The sequence below is a fragment of the Apodemus sylvaticus genome, chromosome 10 (genome assembly GCF_947179515.1).
Source record: "Apodemus sylvaticus chromosome 10, mApoSyl1.1, whole genome shotgun sequence".
Taxonomy (NCBI): Eukaryota; Metazoa; Chordata; class Mammalia; order Rodentia; family Muridae; genus Apodemus; species Apodemus sylvaticus.
This window is the reverse complement of record NC_067481.1, coordinates 20,265,204-20,282,103: the sequence shown is the minus strand read 5'-3', so window position 1 is coordinate 20,282,103 and position 16,900 is coordinate 20,265,204. Positions and strand designations below refer to the sequence as shown.

The window sequence follows — 16,900 nt, the reverse complement described above, 5'->3', positions numbered from 1 at the left end:
TAGAAATCCTGGTATTAAAAAGAGTGTAATCACACCACATAAATTTTCTTTAGATGATGTGCGGAAGAAACTGATTGAGAATGCAGGAGTAACTGTAGGGAGAAACATTTTGATCACTGATATGCTTTAGAACTACCAAATGAATTACATTGAGGGCAGTCAAATAAAATAGACTACCTGACCACAGTCACTGCATAGAAAGTGGTTAAGTTTGACATAAAACATGTTGAATGTTATGGAAACAAATATTGTACTGAGTTTAGTCTCTCAGGAAAAAATAAATTACTTTGTTGGAAATGTTTAGTTTCATTTTTTACATTTGTGTTAATTTTTGTTTGTTTGTTTGTTTGTTTTTTGGATTTGGTTTTTTTCGAGACAGAGTTTCTCTGTGTAGCCCTGGCTGTCCTGGAACTCACTCTGTAGACCAGGCTGGCCTCGAACTCAGAGATCTGCCTGCCTCTGCCTCCCAGAGTGCTAGGATTACAGGCGTGTGCCACCACCGCCCGGCATTTGTGTTAACTTTTAACATTGTATTTATGTCTGAAAACCACACAAAATTCATTTAGCTAAAAGCCTTCCTGATTTAAATTTCATTATTAACGCATAAGAATATTGACAGATGATTGTGATTCAGATAAACTTAGATCCCACCTGACCTTCCAAAATGATACTTTCCCTTGCTGAATAAAAACTCTGGGGAGACCTTTACAAGACAATGGTCACAAGTGAAATACCAGTTGGTTAAGGAAAACCAAACCCTGGCCTGGGAATATAGCTCAATTGGATGAATGTTTAGAGTATGGAGGAGACCCTGGGTTGCTCCTGGGTACTGTATAAAAATGTGTGGTTGAGTGTCTGTACTCCCAGCATTAGAGGGGGTGAGGGCAGGAGGATCAGAAAAGCAAAGTTATATGCAGTGATGAAGTTTTTGAGGCTAGCCTGTAATACAGGATGAGTCAGATTTAACACTTGGGAAACTTAGGAGGTGAAGGCAGGAGTATCAGAAGTTAAAGGCCAGCCTCAGCTAAATAACAAAGGTTAGCTGGGGCTATCCTATCACAAACAAGATCTTTGAAATTTTGCTTTATTGTCTTTTTCTATAGTGGTTCTCAACCTGCGAGTCATGGCCCCTTCAGTAACCTATCTTCAAAAATATTTACATTACAACTCAACAATAGCAAATTACAGTTATGAAGTAACAATGAAAATTACTTTATGGTTAGGGCTCATGAGAACATGAGGAACTAACTGTAATAAAAGACCACAGCATTAGGAAGGCTGAGAACCACTGGTAATAGAGGTAATAGAGATCCCTTGGCCTAGCTGTCCTGTAACTAGTTATTTGGACCTCAGGCTGGCAGTGGTGATTTTTTTTTATGTGTTTTTAAAATGTGTTTATACATGCACACACATAAAATACAGTGGGTGTTGGGGTCAGAGGGCAGTTTTGTCTCTCCTGACAGCATGTGGGTTCTGGAGATCAAACTCCAATTGTTGAATCTTTTTACACACCCTACTAACCTAGCCCATGTTTTTATTTTGGTTGTTTTTCCTTAAAAGAGTAATGTATATGTCTCCATGTTAGTAAGCACTTATAAGCACAAAATAAAAGAAGTGCTTTTTAAATTAGGTGGAAAGAGATCAAGGAAGACACCCAACATCAACCCCTGGCTTCCATACAGCATGCTCACATTTCACACAAACATGTAGCTACCAGACACAAATTTATATGGAGGTATTTGAAAATTATCTTGAATCATTCTATCAGTACCCTTTGCATTTGGGTAAAATAGTTACAATAAAGTTTTGGAGGAATTACTTCTGTGATTAAAATTCCATTTGAGGGGCTGAAGAGAGATGGCTGAGCAGTTAGGAGTAGCCATTGGCTACTCTTCAGAGAATTTGGTTTTAGGCTGATTCCCAGTACCCACTGGTGGTTCATGTCACCTCTACCTCCAGTCCCAGGGATTCCATGCCCTCTTCTGGCTTCCAATAGCACTGCATACATACACATACCCATACACATAAAAATACAATTTTAATATTTAGCTAGGCATGGAAGTGCATGCCTTTAATCCCAGCATTCAGAGGTGAGAGAGGGGGATCTCTGAGTTCAGAGCCAACCTGGCCTACAGTGAACTCCAGGACAGCCAGGGCTACATAGAAAAACCCTATCTTGGGGCTGGAGAGATGGCTCAGCGGGTAAGAGCACTGACTGCTCTTCCAAAGGTCAAGAGTTCAAATCCTAGCATCCACATGGTGGCTTACAACCATCCATAAAGAGATCTGTTTACTTACATATAATAAATAAATAAATAAATAAAAAAGGAAAACCCTATCTTAAAAACCAAAGCAAAAAAATTAAATTTTAGATTTAAAAATAAGTATATGAATATTGTACTAACATTTGTCTATGCCCCATGTGCATGGCTGGTGCTCAAACAGGCCAGAAGAGGGGTTCGGACCCCCTAGAACTGGAGTTACAGTTGTGAGCTACAGTGGGTGTGCTGGGAATCAAACCTCTGGGTCCATATGCTCTTAACTGCTGAGATTCTCTCCACTACCATAAATAATTTAAAAAAAAAATCCTATTTGGCCAAAGTTCAATCTAAAAGACGTAATTTAAAACCTGCCCTTTCACATTTCTGATTTTAAAAGTTAATTAGCATCTGTTAAGTGAATAACTTTACCAAAGCCTAATGTTTTTTATTTAAGCATTAGTTGGGTGTACACTCTAACATAAAGGGTCCCAGAAAAAAAAGAACTAATTATTAGCTGGGTGTGGTGGCACATGCCTATAATCCCAGTGGTTGGGAGGCAGGTGCAGAAGATCAGGAATTCAAGTGAAGCCTAGATGACAAAGCCAGCTGGAGGCAGCCTGGGTTATGCAAGATCCTGTCTCAAAAGAGAAAAGAAACAAAAACAAACTGGCAAATTGAAACAAGTACCCTTAAGGAAAGGATATAGTCTTGACTCCTTCAGAAGCCAAAATGAAGGTGAGAACCTAAGTCCTAAAGTAAGGATTAATTTTATTTATTTATTTATTTATTTATTTATTTATTTATTTATTTATTTATTGGATTTGGTTTTTTCAAGACAGGGCTTCTCTGTATAGCCCTGGCTGTCTCACTCTGTAGACCAGGCTGGCCTCAAACTCAGAAATCCTCCTGCCTCTGCCTCCCAGAGTGCTGGGATTACAGGTGTGCACCACCACCGCCCGGCATAAAGTAAGGATTATTAAAACAGGTTGTCATATACTCTGCAGAGCTGTGGCTCACAGCTATTGTAAAATAAAGAACCAAAACCACTAGTACCTCAAAAAACTTCAAAGCCAACTTACTTATGCTCTTAAAAAGGTAATCCTCTGAGCTAATCTTTACTTCACAGAAAACTTGGAAAGGATTTATACATTTAAGGGAAAAGACACTGCATGTGTAGAGTATGGCTACTGCGCTGACCAGACAATAAAAACCATTCCCAAGGGAGCAGCCACAAGCATCTTTTCACCAGCAGTTGGAAAGAACAAGACAGAAGACACTGACTTAAATAAAGTTTATTTAAAAAAAAGAAAAAGGTGGTTATTTTTGCAATGCCATGGTTGTAGGACAAAGAGGCAGCATATCTCCTTTCCTTAACCATGTTTTTTTTTCTTCTGCACAAAGGTAGCTAATGTTACAAAAGTCAGCAAACTTTCTCCAGATACTAGGTTTTATAGGCCACATATGGTCTCAATCATGAATGTCTTCCTTTTATAACCTTTTAAAAATGTAAAAAACCATTTTAGTTTTTGCCCCATACAAAAAAGACTGGGCCAAACTTGGCCTGTGAGTGGAGTCTTCTGACCCCTGGTATAAAATAATCTTATCAGAGAAATTGTTCTCTTGAGGCTTTTGATACCTGTTGCCCAAAGTCAAGTAAAGAAGGAGTTTATATACAACTAGATGTGGCTGTGACAGAAGTAGACTTGGAGAGTTCTGTCACCCTTCACTCCCCCAGTTTTTCCACTCACTCATTTCATAAGTGTAACCACCAACCATATACTTTTAAGTATTGTGTTAGCAAAATTTCCAGTGTTTTTTCTCTAAAAGAGTAATTCCTTCAGTTTCTCTAAGCCAGGAATTATTAGGTCTTACTATTCATGTTGCAGGTGTGTCCAACCCGTGGTCAAGGACAGCTATAAATTCAGCCTAACACAAAAATCATAACATTTAAAACATAATTTTTTTGCAAGTTTTTAAAAAAGCCATGTCACAATGTCAAAAGGTAGGACATGCCTGCAGGATAAATCAAGATTAAAATCGAGGTGATTCAAGAGAACTCATGATTACAAAAAGAAAAAAGAAAGAGAATCTAGCTAACAAAATGATATCCTTATACTCCAAACATCCTTCTTGAAACCAAAGATATGAAAAATACATAGCTCTCTATTTAAAAAGATACTTGTTTTTCCCATAGGTTAACTCTTTCTTCCATACTGGGGCTCAATGCTAGGGCCTTGAATATGCTAAGTAGGCACAAAACACAACTATAGCCTGAGCCCAAGTCAACACACTAAAAAAACCAAAACAAACAAAGAAAAACCTTAGATCTATCACACTCCAAATAATTTCCTCCACTTCCCTAATTTGATGTCATAAAATCTGGATCTAGGTAGGGCTCTTCATTAGCTACTTCAGCCTCAAAATAGTTATAAGCCAGACGTGGCGGTTAATGTCCATAACCCTGAAGCTGAGAAACAGACAAGGACACTGCAACAAGTTCAAGGCTATCCTGGGCTACAGAATGAAACCCAGTCTCCAAGCAAAAGCCCACTATAGTTTAGGGCAAATATTGCCTCAGAAGCAATTTGTACTTGCTTTTAACTCAGAAGGAATGGTCATGTTTCCTTCAGGATGTTAGCTTTCTGTATCTGGCTAAATATACAAAATGAGGGAAGACCTATTTAAAAAAGAAGAGCACAGGAGTTCAGTACTAAAATAGAAAGGTTACCCTAATTCCAGATCTTTGGTAAAGATACTAACTATAATTGACTGCCCACGTCACCAAAACATGGCACATTTACAAGTGATTGCGACTTTCCTTTTGAACATGTAAACAACGGGGGGGGGGGGGGGGGGAAAGCCTTAGGAAATTTTGGGAAATACATTAGTCTCAGTTCTCTTAAATACACAGACACACAATTCATGGGTAGAAGGAACAGAGTGGGCCAAGGTTATCGCTTCCGTTCGCCTCTCTGTGTCCTTTTCTTTTCCTTCTCCTTGCGTTCCTGCTTGGCTAGTTTGTCCTTCTCCCTCTGCAGCTTGTCCTGCTCCTTCTTCCTTTGGGACTCATCCCGAAGTGAGTCTCGCTCCAATTTCCGAGCATTGAGAACATCTTCCACATTGGTGTTTCGGAACAGGGCTGCCAGTGAGTTAAGGGATTCAGGCCCAAGTCCTACAGGCAATCATCTTGCTCCTTCCTCAGTCCGGCTGCCCCCTCTGCACACTGAGTCCTAAATGCACTCTAGCTATTCCTAGTCTAGGAAAAGAATCTTTAGTTTGGACTAGGGATGGCTCAGTGGTCATAGGCATGTGTTCTTGCAGAGAGGACCTGGGTTCAGACCCACACTGGTTCATTCCCTTGCATAACTCCAGTTCCAGGAGATCCAGTGCCCTCTTCTGGCCTCTGCAGGCACCAGACTAGGCACAAGTACACATATATGCATGCAAAACACTCATTAAAAAACAAAAAGAATCTTTGGTTTAATGGTAAGTCTTAATGTTACAATTCACCCTAAAATGTTCCTTGGATTAAAAAAAAAATCTTATTTGGAAAACTAAGCCTGAACTTTGGACTATTTTATAAAAATTAATTTCATTAACAAGGACATCTGAAAAATACAGTTTATATTTGCAAATAAAGTTGATCCAAAAAAAAAAAAATCTCACTCCAAACAGTCTAAAGCAAAATAACTGCTGTGGAGCCTAGGGCACACGAGTGAAGAGAGCAGCACTGTGGCTGAAGAGATGCTTATGCACCTGGACCATCAACATGCTTGGAAGCAATTAAGGTTAATTATTACTAGCTTTTGTTAATTTGACCTTTTTTCTAAAGTCTAAGTGAAAAACCAAGTTATGCAGTCAACATTGAACTCATATAAAATGAGTTTAACAAAAGTTAGAAAACAGCCAAAAACTTTATTCCTTATTTCTTTTAACTTTGAAATATCAGGGGCTGGGTCAGCAGTTAAGAGCACTGTCTGCTCTGGCAGAGGACCCAGGTCCAATTCTCAGCACCTACATGGTGGTGGCTTACAACCATCTGTAACTCAAGTTCCATGGGATCTGTCACCCTCTTTTGGTCTCTGGGGGCATCATGCACACGCATATGGAACACGTGCAGACAAAACACTAAAATCTAAAAAAAAAAAAGTACCAGCAGCAGAGTACTAGCCTAAGCACACACAGGCCTTACAGTCAGTCACACCAAAAGTGACTTCCTGAGACAGTCCCTGAGAGCTCACTATAACCTCTTACTTCAGAGGGGAGTCCTAAATTTACCTTCTTAGGAAACAGCTCAGAGTGACCAGTTAGTGGGACCTTTTTCCTCAACACTTATTTCAATATTTTGTATTTTCAGCTTCAAAAATTTAGTCTCTGTTCTTTTTCAATTACATTAACATTTGGGCTGGAGAGATGGCTCAGCGGTTAAGAGCACTGACTGCTCTTCCAGAGGTCCTGAGTTCAAATCCCAGCAACCACAGGGTGGCTCACAACCATTTGTAATAGGAGCCAATGCCCTCTTCTGGTGTGTCTGAAGGCAGTGACAGTGTACTCACATACACTTAAAAAAAAAAAAAATCTATATAAAAAAGAAAAAAAAAAACCTTAACATTTAAAACTTTCCCACAGCCCCGAGGCAACTCAGAGCTCCAGGCAATATCTGTTTTTTCCTCTAATTGGGTATGGTGGCTCATACCTTACAGGAGGTGAAGGGAATTCAAAGACAGCCTCTAATAGATCCAGTTTGAGTTTAGCCTGGACTAAAAGACACTCCTGTCTTTAAAAAAAAAAAAAAAAAAAAAAAGCCAGGTGAGGCCTGTTGTGGTGGTCTACAACCTTTAATCCCATCATTCCGGGAGGCAGAGGCAGGCAGTTTCTGAGAGGTCATGGCCAGCCTGGTTTAGATACCAAATGTCAAGTTCCAGAACAGCCACAACTACACAGGGAGACCCTGTCTCAAAACAAAACAAAACCCCAAAACAAATGAAAAAAAAAACAAACAAATCAACAAAAACCCAACAAGAAGCCAGGTGTGGTGGTGCATTCCTTTAATCGTTGCACTCAAGAGACAGAGGCAGGCATATCTCTGTAAGTTCCAGGCCAGCCTAGTCTATATAGATAGTTCCAGGCTAGCCACGACTATCTAGTAAGACCCTGTCTCAAAATAAACAAAATAATACAAATTAATTAAAAAAAAATACCTCCTTTGTTAGGTGTGGGCTTTTAATCAGAGTTCGTGAAGGTGGAGGCAGAGATGAGGAATTCAGCCATCCTGGCATGGTGGAGGCTAGCCCTTGTTAACTTGGTTTTTAGGGTAGAGTATTTTGTACTAAGTTGGCTACCCAGGGTTGTGCTAGGCATAGGGCTCCCAATACAGCCATGATATGACTTCCTTGGAGAGGGAGCCTGTGGCAGTGACAGCAAAATGACAACTGATCTCCAGGAGGACTGTGGAGAAACAAAAGGGATGGACAAAGAGAAGGATACTTTTGTCGGAACCGATGTTTGCTGTTGAAGCACCCGGATCGTCCTTCTCATCCCCTTCAGTGAGTGACGTTAAGGAACACCAGGTAGAATAAAGGCCTCACACATCTCAAACTGAGCTTAAAAAGCATTTCATCGTCGAGGGGAAGAAGCAGGCTGGATGCAGTGAGGACGGGCACTGCCGAGACTCATCTGTGAAAATCTTAACATGGGGGAAACGTCTGAAGTGTCTCTAAAATCCTCTTAGAGGCTAAAAAGAAGGGTCAGTAGGTCTGGAAATACCACCTCACTGACATCTCCTAAAAGCCAGGGGCTAGACATTCTGAAACAGCACAGCTCCCATCAGCACACGGGAGATGGAAGCAGGAAGATCAGGAGTTCAAAGCCACCTCTGCTTCAGGAGAACACACAGACACACCATTTCATCCATGGTCTCTATCTTAAGGCAGACAGAAACTCAGAAAAAGCCTAGAGATCTGTGTTTTAACCTGAGGAGAACTCATACTTTAAAAGCTGTTTTTTGAAGCTAAGCATGGTTCTGCATGCCTTTAATCTGGGTGAGGGAAAGGGAAGGCAGGAGGATCTTTGTGAGTTTGAGGGCAGCTTGATCTACATAATGAGACTGTCTCAAAAAAGTTGTTTTTGGCAGAAAGCAAGTATGATACTACACCACGTATTAAGAGCAGCCATGACAGGTCATCTTGCCTGTCAGCTGGATGGGATTTAGATGATCACAGACACAAACCTCTGGGATGTCTAGATGGGCTAAGCCTGAATGTGGGAGGCAACCTTCCCTTGGGTTACAGACTTGGACTGAATCAAAAGGAAAAGCAGGTTGATAACAGCATTGATTTCTCTCTGCTTTCTGACTGGATGTAATGTAACCAGCTGCTGCCCCGCTTTCCCCACCACGGTGGAGGGTATCAGTTCAAACTGTAAGCCAAAATGAGAGTAACTAGTACAGTGTCCCACTAGTGCAAGGAATCACCATACTGTCTAATTCTATCTGGAGTGTACCAGTTATGTGTTGAATTAGAAGTCATGTGTCAACTATTCCAACATCATTTCTCGAACCCACAAAGGCCCATGGCCACTGTCATTTTGAAAGAGGCCACTACTGAGGGGACTGAACTCCTCGGGGGTGATGTGAACTGTCCAACATTCCTAGCATGAGCCTCCAGGGGATGGAGCTGAGCCTCCAGAAAGGATATTCCTCTTCGTCCGTCACGTCGGCATACTGGGCCAGCAGGGCCGCTTTCCTCTGCTTCTCTTCCTCTGAAACCACCCTGGGCTTTACCACAATCTGTGCCTGCTTCTCAATCAAGGTGGTGATGGCCTGCACCTCATCTGTGTGGAAGGAGAGACAAAGCTGGGTAAGAGAAAACAAGTTCCCAAGGCACGAGGCCCAGTGGTCAGTGTTGGTAGTGGCCGCTCTGGTCGCATGTGCTGGTCCCTGCAAGCTGAGGACCTGGACCATTCAGGAGTCAAGGAAAAGCCGTGAAGGCTAGGCTTTAGGCCTTCTAAAAACTATTTTAGATTATGTTTATTTATTGGGGAGGGGGGTGCACTGAAGTCTAGAGGCCAACTGTGGGGAGACAATGTCTGCCTTTATGAGATTCCAGGGATGGACCTCGGGACACCTGGCTTGTGCACTAAGCACTTGCTAAGCCATCTCATCAGCCCTAGGGGAACTTTGTAAAAACACCAATACCCGGGGCCAGAGACAGCTCCATGATTAAGCAGACCACAGTCTGTGCCTGCTTCTCAGTCAAGATGGTTCTGCAAAGGACTGGAGCTTAGTTCCCAGCCCTCCTATCGGGTGGCTCAGAGTCCCCTGTGACCGTGCTTGACGGGACCCAAGGCTTCAGTGGGCACCTTCACTCACACGCGCACGCGCACGCCCACACAGACAAACATAGACACTAAAAGTAAAAAAAAAAAGATATTAACAAACCAGTGTGTGTGTGTGTGTGTGTGTGTGTGTATAGCAAACCAGCTTTGCTTTGATTTCCAACACCAGTACCTGGGCCCCAAGGTATATTATGCAATTATACTGTATACTCAAACTGAGTAAACACTGCATAATTTAAGTTTGGCTTCTGTGTTTTGAGTTCTCTGTAACTAATTTACCATTCTAATGAGCACGTGAGCGCGTTACTCTTTCATTTTCAAAGGAACAGGATTCAGCCAAATGGAGTAGAAACGCAACCATAAGTTATGCTATGTAATGAAAATATGAGGGCTGGAGAGATGGCTCAGCAGTTAAGAGCACTGACTGCTCTTCCAGAGGTCCTGAGTTCAATTCCCGGCAACCACATGGTGGCTCACAACCATCTGTAATGGAATCAAATGCCCTCTTCTGGTGTGTCTGAGGACAGCTACAGGATATTCATAAATAAAATAAATATTTTTAAAAAAAATGGGCGGGCAGTGGCACACCTTTAATCCCAGCATTTGGGAGGCAGAGGCAGGTGGATTTACAGAGAAACCCTGTCTCAAAAAAATAAATAAATAAATAAATAAATAAATAAAATAAATAAATAAAAAATAAAAGAAGTAAATTGCCGGGCGGTGGTGGCACACGCCTTTAATCCCAGCACTTGGGAGGCAGAGGCAGGCAGATTTCTGAGTTCGAGGCCAGCCTAGTCTACAGAGTGAGTTCCAGGGCAGCCAGGACTATACGGAGAAACCCTGTCTTGAAAAACCAAGAAAAATAAAGAAAATATGATAAAGGTGGACGGGCCAGTGACGTGGCTCAGTGGGTGAAGGCGCCAGCCTTCAAGACCGACCACCTTGAGTTCAGAAGGGTATAGCTGACCCTTCTGAACTCAATATCTACCCTAGTAGATATGTGATGCAAATCTACTAGGGGTGTAGGGTGGGAGGAAAAGTCAACTCCAAAATGACTCAGGTACCCTCAGGAGGCCGAGGCAAGAGGATCAGGAATTCAAGGCAAGCAAAAAAAGTTCAGGCAGGCCTGGACTGGACAATGAAAGTTTGTTTCCAAAAAAAAACAAAAACAAAAACAAACAAAAAAAACCCCAAACAAACAAAAAAACCAAAAAAGAAAAGAAATGAAAAGAAACAAAAACACCTACACCACAGGGAGCATGGCTGTGGTCAGGGTGGATTGGAAAGACAGAGGGTAAAAGGAAATCCTGACTGCTAAAACTTTAAAGAGAGTCTGTGGGTGCTTGCTAATGAGAATTATCTTAGGAAGAGTGAATGTCCAAAGAAGAAAACGACACCCTTGCCCCTTAACAGCTGACAGGAAAAGACCCCTGAGACGGGACCAGAGACTCTGAGACAAGCACAGTGGTTTAGAGAGTAGAGGTGCTCTGGCATCTTCGTGACCTGCGTTTCTTCACGGCGGAAAGACAGACACACGCACAGACACACAGAAGAAGGTTGTTTAAAAGGTAAGGCCAACTCTACCTCCTTTTTTCACTTTGGTGGCGACGTCCCGCGTTTCCGACCATCGTTCCACGATTTCCTTACAGTTATCAAGGAGGGAATCTTCTTCCTAGTTGGAAAAACATCCAATGAATTTCCTGAAAAGCCCTCAGAAACAACAGTGGCCTAAGAATGGACACTGCTCTGCCCACCGGCGTCGAGGAGAAACCCTGGAAGGACGTGCACCACAGACGAGAGTGCTTCTCATCGGACGCCCCGATGACACAGAAATCGTCTTCAATGTCCCAGAACCCACACCTGCTGTCCAGAATACCCACGCTGCCCTGCCTCATCCTTCATTTTATTTTATGGCTTTTCAAGACAGGGTTTTCTCTGTAATTGCCCTGGCTGTCCTGAGACTCTCTCTGTAGATCAGACTGAACTCAAACTCACTGCCTGCCTCTGCCTCCTGAGTGCTGGAATTAAATGCCTGTACCACCAATACTCAGCCTTCATTTTTTCCTTTTAAAGAAGGAAATGTTTTATTTTTTAATTAATAATTGTATACATTGTCTACTCTTAGGATACAGTAAACAATGTTTAGTTTTCTGTTTGGTGTGTGATGTGTGGTGTGATGTGTGGTGTGTGGTGTGTGTGTACCTGTTGTGAACACGATGGCCTGCCTGTGGAGTCAGAGACAACTGTGGGAGTTGGTTCCCTCCTTCCACCATGTGGGTCTCAGGAATCCAACTTAAGTGATTAGCACTTAAGAAAACCCCTTTGCCTGCTGAGCCGCATCACTAGTCTGATATTATGTACATACTAAACAATGATTAAATCAATCTAATTATTTCCTTAATTCACTGCCTACCAGTTTCCTGTGGGAAAATAGCTAAAATACACATCTTTGAAACATACTATATTATTACATTGTTATTCATGATAGTCTCCATTTCATGTTACAGATTGCTAAAGTGTTTCTCCTTTTCTCTTGCCTAACTTTATTTTTTTTGGAGGAAAACTTGTTGCCTAAATCAAAATCCTACCCTTATTTTGTTTTGTTGGTTTGGTTTTTTTGTTTTGTTTTAGTTTTTATGGCCCAGGCTAACTTCCAACTTGCTAAGTAGCTGAAGTTGCCCATGAACCTCTTACTCTGTCTTTCAAGTACAGGGGTCTAATGGGAATTTTGGTTTCTTTAGAAAACAAAAAAATATTACAAGAACATGTCTTCATTTGCATCACAGGTGTGGGATGTGGGGCTGCTTCAGATTGTCCAGAGAAGCTGACTATGATCCTCGTGCTCTAGCAGGGGTGTGATCTTTGCCGGGCAAATAGTTTCTGCGATTGTTGTGATGTCTGGAATTCTGGGGACTTTTTAGAGGGTATATAAATGAATGGGTCCCCAGGAGGTGGGGTGGGTTGTTGATGGTTTGTTAAGAAGTAGTCATACACAAAGAAGAAACAAGAATAAGAAATTAGACATTCTGACAGCAAAGATCAAACTTGCCCCAAGGAACTCAGCGCTCCTAATCAACCGGAAGCAGTCTAGGGTAGGGCCAGCCCCTTTCTGACCCCTGACTTTATTGACGGGTCTCTTTTCTTCCTCTCTATCCTTCCTTCTCCCTTACCTAGTGTATGGGGTTGAAAGGATGGAACAAAGGAGAACCCACAAAGTAGCCAAAGTCCGGCTACACTGGGTGTTAAAGGCTTGTGTCCTCACACCTGCTGTGGGTGGCTACAGGGTCACACTCTGTAGCCCAGGCTGGCCTTGACCTTACAGCAATCCTCCTGCCTTTGCTTGCCAAGTGCTGGAATTACTAACACACATCACTATTCCCAGCTCAGCTCTTAACAATTAGACACCATCTCCCACAGAAATGTGAGAGTCAAACACAACTTGTTGCAGATACTCTTTTTATTAGCAAGAAATTCCTTCTCCTACCCATCATCCTTTTAGCAGGGGTGCTAACGTACACAACTTCAGTCCAATAACACCCACCCACCAAGCAAAGAAAAACAGCTCTAGATAAGGAAGGGAGAGGCAAGAGAAACAGAACGGTCCTGGAAGACAAACCAGCTTTTCCTCCCAGTCCTCTCCTCTAATCCAAAGCAGTCCATTTAGCACCCCATTAAGTGTCTGCCATGTTCAAGGCACAAAGATGAGAGCTAAGAGTCAGTGATGAAATCAATCTTCATTAGACTTCATACCTTATAGTCCTAACCTAGGATGATAACTCAGTGGTAAAGGCTTTCCTTTCTAGAACAGCACCTTCACAGTGGCAGGGCTTTCTGTCTGTTTTCTTCCTCCAAACACTTCAAGCAGTATCAAGAAGAAAATAGTTCTAGCAGTAAAAATATATGCATGATGCATGAGTTAATCATCTAGTGCAAGTGCTGGAGAGAAAAGGGGAGAGAGGGTATACTACCTTGCACCTTACCTCACAGTCTTGCTAACAAATCCTGAACAATGAATCTATTTTCTTCCTCCAAGAATGGGATTTTCTACAAAAGTCAAGAGCCTCTGACATTACATGGAGTCAAACAGAGCTGTGAACTATGCATTGACTATAGACCATATTCTGCGGTCTTTTTTTTTCTCTGTAGAGAAATGTTCTCAGTTGCCTCACCAACAGGACTCCTGCCTCACTATGATTCCCTGCACTTCTTCTCCAAAGACAGTCTACATATAGATGGAGTTTCAGGAAACTATGAAAAAATTAAACATGATATCTGAATTTGATACATGTGGGGGAGGGAGGAATCATTCTTAAAATAATTTTGTCTTCTGCAGTTTATGCAAGAGACAAATAAGAAGCAAATATGATTCTTGGTGTTGTTTGCTGATGCTGCCTCTTCTACTAAGAGTCTAGAACAAGTACTTGGGTCTTGTTAGCAATAGTCACAGACTCCATCAACATCATCATGGAAAACACTAAGTATCAAACTCAACTGCTTCCTGGAGTCCCTGGAAACCTCATAGCTACAAATAAAGCCCCAAAGTCACTGCCTCTCATTCTTTCTTCTTATAATCTGAAATTCGGAGTCAATGGGAAGAATGTGTTGTGCTGAACTCCAAGCTCCTCACAAGCTGTGTTAGCTCTTTTCCGTTTATAGACCAAGAGGCTCTTGCCAGTGGGATCAGGAACAGCTGCATCAGTGTGTTGTATTTCCAGCACATTCCCAAAGAACTGGACTTTGGTGTGAGCATCTCTAGCATGTGCCCCATACCTAAAAATTACTTTTGGATTTGAAAAAAAAAAAAGAAAAACCCCTTCCTTCTGTTTCTTTACATAAAGAAAGTACATCCAGGAGCTGGAGAGATGGCTCACGGTCAAGAGCACTGATGTTCTTCCAGAGGTCCTAGGTTCAAATCCCAGCAATCATGTGGTGGTTCACAACCATGGGATCCAATCCTCTTCTGTTGTGTTTGAAACAGCTACAATATACTCATATGCATAAAATTAATAAATCTTTCTTTAAAAAAAGAATGTACATGCATATTATATCTATGCTCACCATACCTTTTGATTCTCTTTACTAATCCCTGAATATTGACTTTAAGGACACTAGATAAACCCATTCTCCAAACCTGCTTATTGTGATAGACAACAAAGAACAAAGCTTTTGATGGTGGGTTGACTCTTACAGTAGCAATTTGGTTTTCAAGAGATGCCCAAACCCTGTGTGAGGATAACAGTTTCTATGGTGTTTAGTGTAGATGCAGCAAATGTTACTTTTGAGATGATTGTATTTATTCATTTATTAGATTTGCACTCATTTTATTTTATGTGTGTGTGTATTTTGGTTGTATGTTGCCTGCGCACCACATGCGTACCCGTTACTCATGGAGGTCAGAACAAGTTGTCCAAACCCCTTAAACTAGAGTTACAGAGAGTTGTGAGCCACCGTGTGGGTGCTGGAAATGGAACGCAGGTCCTCTGTAAGAGCAACAAGTGCTCTTAACTACGGAGCCATCTTCCCAGCCCCCAACTCGATTATATTAAAAAGAAAGACTCTTCAGGACAGTCCCAGGCAAGAGAGGTAGGGAATCTAATGTATACACATAATCTGTTTCTGTTGGGACAAGGAAGGAAGGGGGGGGGGCATCTTGATCACCTGATACATAAATACAGCTTTAAATTACAAATTTCTTTCTTTTTTTCTTTTCTTTTTCTTTCTTTCTTTTGTTTTGTTTTGTTTTTGTTTTTGTTTTGTTTTTTTTTTTTTGAGACAGGGTTTCTCTGTATAGCCCTGGCTGTCCTGGAACTCACTCTGTAGACCAGGCTGGCCTCAAACTCAGAAATCTGCCTGCCTCTGCCTCCCAAGTGCTGGGATTAAAGGCGTGGACCACCACCGCCCAGCCCGTTGTTTTGTTTTTTTGAGATAGGGTGTCTTTGTGTAAACCAGGCTGGACTTGAAGTCACAGAAATTGGCCTGCATCTGCCTCATGAGTGCTGGGATTAAAGGCATCCACCAGCCACCATTCCAGGCAAATACCTTACCTGTTTCAAGTCTGTCTCATCACAGGGTACCGCCCCACCCAACACATTAATAATTACTGAATTTCTCAGTGTTGCTTATCATGAAAAGATCTCCATTACTTTACCAACTGATGACTACTTACTGAAATTGGAATCAAGAGGGAACTTCCCACAGTCTTTTGTCATAGGACAGCCTTGAGACTACCCTATAATGGGCAGATATCTCAAAAACATTTTATCTTCCTCTCTGAACATCGCAAACCAGGGAAATGCAACTATTAGACGTTTATGATCAAACTGCCATTTTTACACATCTCAATGGCTTCAGGACACACTCTAGCACATCCAAAGGCACCCCAGGGAGCCTTGTTGCCCGGAATGTGGGAATCCCATCCTTTCTATGCACCTGCAACCCAAAAATCTGGCTAGGGCGCAGCAGCCGACTTCTCCCTCAGTTATGCTTCTTCCCGGTGAAACCACTAAGCCTTCGTGATAGCAAAAGAAGAAGAGAGATGTGAAGTAACGAAAGAGGTTCCCAGATGTCTCCGTGAGGTTGATAGAATAATGTGTCCGGACTACTCTACTCACCAGGAAAGCAGAGAGGATACCCTGTAGGGCGTCCAGCTTCTCTTCCTCCTCCTCCTCCTGTAGGACGCCAAGTATGTAAGCAGCGTAAACGTCTCGGTCTACTCCCAGCGCCTCCAACCGTCTGTCAAGCCAGGATCCAAAACCCCCGCCATCGCCTTCACCGAGATCTGCGGCGGCCACTTCGCTGGGCGCCGCCATGCTGGGGACAGGGTCCTGCCGGACCCGAGGGTGCCTACCGCAGTGCCTGACGGGCCGCGCCACGGGCCCAGCGCGCATGCCCGGAGAGGGAGCCTCCACCCCAGCGAGCCGGGCTGTAACCCGCCGGCAGAGGCATCCCTATATCCTCGCCGCAAGTCCTCGCAGCAAGCGCCTCTGGGTGTAAGCGTGGTCGCGTGGGTCCCCAGGAAGTCCGGCAGGTGAGTTTTGAACGGGCTCGTTATAGTTGGCAGCGATCGGATTAAAAATCTTTGCCAGCCACGCGACCGAGAGCTCGGAGGACAGTCTCTCACCACAGATTCCAGCGCTTCTGCTTCTGCTGCGCTGCGGCCGGCAGGCACTAGTGGAATGGAAAACCAGGATGCCCCACTGAGTCTTGTGTCCGCAATACCACCGTCGCTGCCATTCCAAGCCGCCCTCCCTGAAAACCCAATTTTCCGAAGACGTTCTCTGACTCATCTCCGTACAGAGACGCGT

The 16,900-nt window shown here is 42.8% G+C and overlaps 1 protein-coding gene across 1 annotated transcript; it reads right to left on the bottom strand.

Moving 5' to 3' along the window:
* Positions 1 to 3,537: 3,537 nt before the first annotated feature.
* Positions 3,538 to 16,454, bottom strand: Ccdc43 (coiled-coil domain containing 43). Its single transcript, XM_052196363.1, has 5 exons — positions 16,208 to 16,454; positions 11,181 to 11,268; positions 8,957 to 9,092; positions 7,749 to 7,807; positions 3,538 to 5,400 (listed from the first exon to the last, which is right to left on the bottom strand). Exons 1-5 carry the CDS (start codon positions 16,403 to 16,405, stop codon positions 5,213 to 5,215), a joined length of 669 nt encoding a protein of 222 aa, XP_052052323.1. The 5' UTR covers positions 16,406 to 16,454; the 3' UTR covers positions 3,538 to 5,212.
* Between the last annotated feature and the right edge of the window lie 446 nt (positions 16,455 to 16,900).